The 1,723-nt window shown below is 43.7% G+C and overlaps 1 protein-coding gene across 1 annotated transcript in view; it reads left to right on the top strand.

Annotated features, from left to right (window-relative positions):
• The window catches only part of LOC104522792 (epsin-2-like), a gene marked incomplete at its 5' end in the record, with an annotated part of 5,574 nt that extends 3,851 nt beyond the window's left edge, over window positions 1-1,723 (top strand). The window contains one exon of the mRNA XM_010165170.2: window positions 770-1,723. Within this exon, the coding sequence (XP_010163472.1) occupies window positions 770-1,107 (338 nt within the window). The remainder of the gene's footprint in view (window positions 1-769) is intronic.

Genomic DNA, 1,723 nt, shown 5'->3' with positions numbered 1-1,723 from the left:
ACAGTTTATTAAACTCCTTGGGTAGGAAAAAAAACCCCCAGTATTTCTGAACAGCCTTGGCAGTGTTTAGCAAGAGGAAGTCTGTGTATCTGCCATTACTGGTTTCTACAAAAAGTTTATAAGGGGTCAGTGGGCCATCCAAATAACGCTACACATATACGGTAAAAGGAATTTGTAGTGTTGGCAGCAGTCCAGAGAACCTCAAAGGCTGGGAAAGTTATTCTCTGCTTTTTCTAGCACCGCTGTAATTCGGAAACAACTTGTTTACTTTATGAATTCTTGTCAAAACTCGGTGCCAGAAACATGAACTGCTTCTAAATGTTGTTGACTGGATGAGATCTTGAAGCAAATGCACAAATCTGCAGTAGCTGTATTGCAGTGAATGATTACAGACAGCCTGCTGTTCTTTTCCATAATGCACATTTTAAATCACATTTAAAACCAGAAATTAGTGATTAGGGTTAGGCATGTTCCAGGTACCCAAATTTAGACCCTGTCTCTTCAGTGAGTACTATGAGAGTTGAAAACTGTTGGTCAGCAAAGGGATGTTTTATGGCATTGATGGATCTAAGGAAACAGACGGTACTCGTGCAGCCCCAGTCTGCTGAATGGTATCCGCCCAGTTGTCTCTGCAGGGTGTTTTGGGGTTGGGAGCACGTGGAGATGTACAGAAGGTGTGTTCTTTGCCAAAAAAAGACAATCTCCAAAACCTGCTGTTTCTGGAGATGCGAGCTCGTTCCCTCTTTCCTCCTTCTTCTCTCAAAACCAGGCGCCGCTACAGCACCGACTCCAATCAACCCCTTCCAAGTGAATCAGCCTCAGCCCCTCACTCTAAATCAGATGAGAGCGAGTCCTGTGATGGGAACCAGCCCTTCTTTCAGTGCTGTGCCACCGATAAGCATGGAGCCAATACCTCTGTCTTCCATGGCCCCAGTGCCTGTGGGAATGGCACCGATACCAGCTATGGGCACTGTGGCATCTCTAACGAGGATGGGCCAGGGGCTGAACGTGAGCATTGCAGGATCAATGACCCAACCTCTTCACAGTACAGGAATCCCGCCATCAGCATCCCAGTCTACAAATACAACTAACCCTTTTCTCCTATAAAGACCCAATTAAAGGAACTTTCCTTTCATAGTGTTTCCAGGCTGAAGTCTTTACAGCGAAACGAACGTGGCCTGTGTGGACTGAACGGTGTGTAAGAGACTTGGAAGTAGATTTGCAGTTTACAGTTATGATCTTTGAAGAGTTGTCTCTACTTACCAGTTAATCTAAATCTAGTCTTTGCTACAGATGGTACCTTACTTTGGCTTGTTGAGCATTATGTGAAATGTTCAGACTTTTCACCAAAGTTAGATTCTGCCCATTTTGTTACTTTGTTAATCATTTCAATACACTTTCTAGGGAAGAACCTGCCATTTTAAACTCCGTTGGCTATTTTGTAGATGTCAGATGATGTGCTGGATCCTGAAATTACTATTTACCTGCCATCTGTCACTTCCTATGCCCATATGATAGGCCTGAGATTCAGAGTGCTAGTGAATGTTTTGCACATAACTATACACAGTTCTAGACTGTTGGTTCACCCATAGTCCTTACTCTTAGAAGAGAACGATTCGGAGGGCCCAGGTGGCTGGTTTTTATGCATTAAAACATTGCAACGCAAAAATCGCACTGCTTTCCTTATCAGAGGTTTGACTGAGAAAACAAGCTTGTCTCAAAA

Source organism: Antrostomus carolinensis, unplaced genomic scaffold, assembly GCF_000700745.2.
Source record: "Antrostomus carolinensis isolate BGI_N321 unplaced genomic scaffold, ASM70074v2 scaffold40503, whole genome shotgun sequence".
Classification (NCBI taxonomy): domain Eukaryota; kingdom Metazoa; phylum Chordata; class Aves; order Caprimulgiformes; family Caprimulgidae; genus Antrostomus; species Antrostomus carolinensis.
Note: the sequence above shows the minus strand (reverse complement) of the source record. Positions and strands in the feature narration are given on the sequence as shown.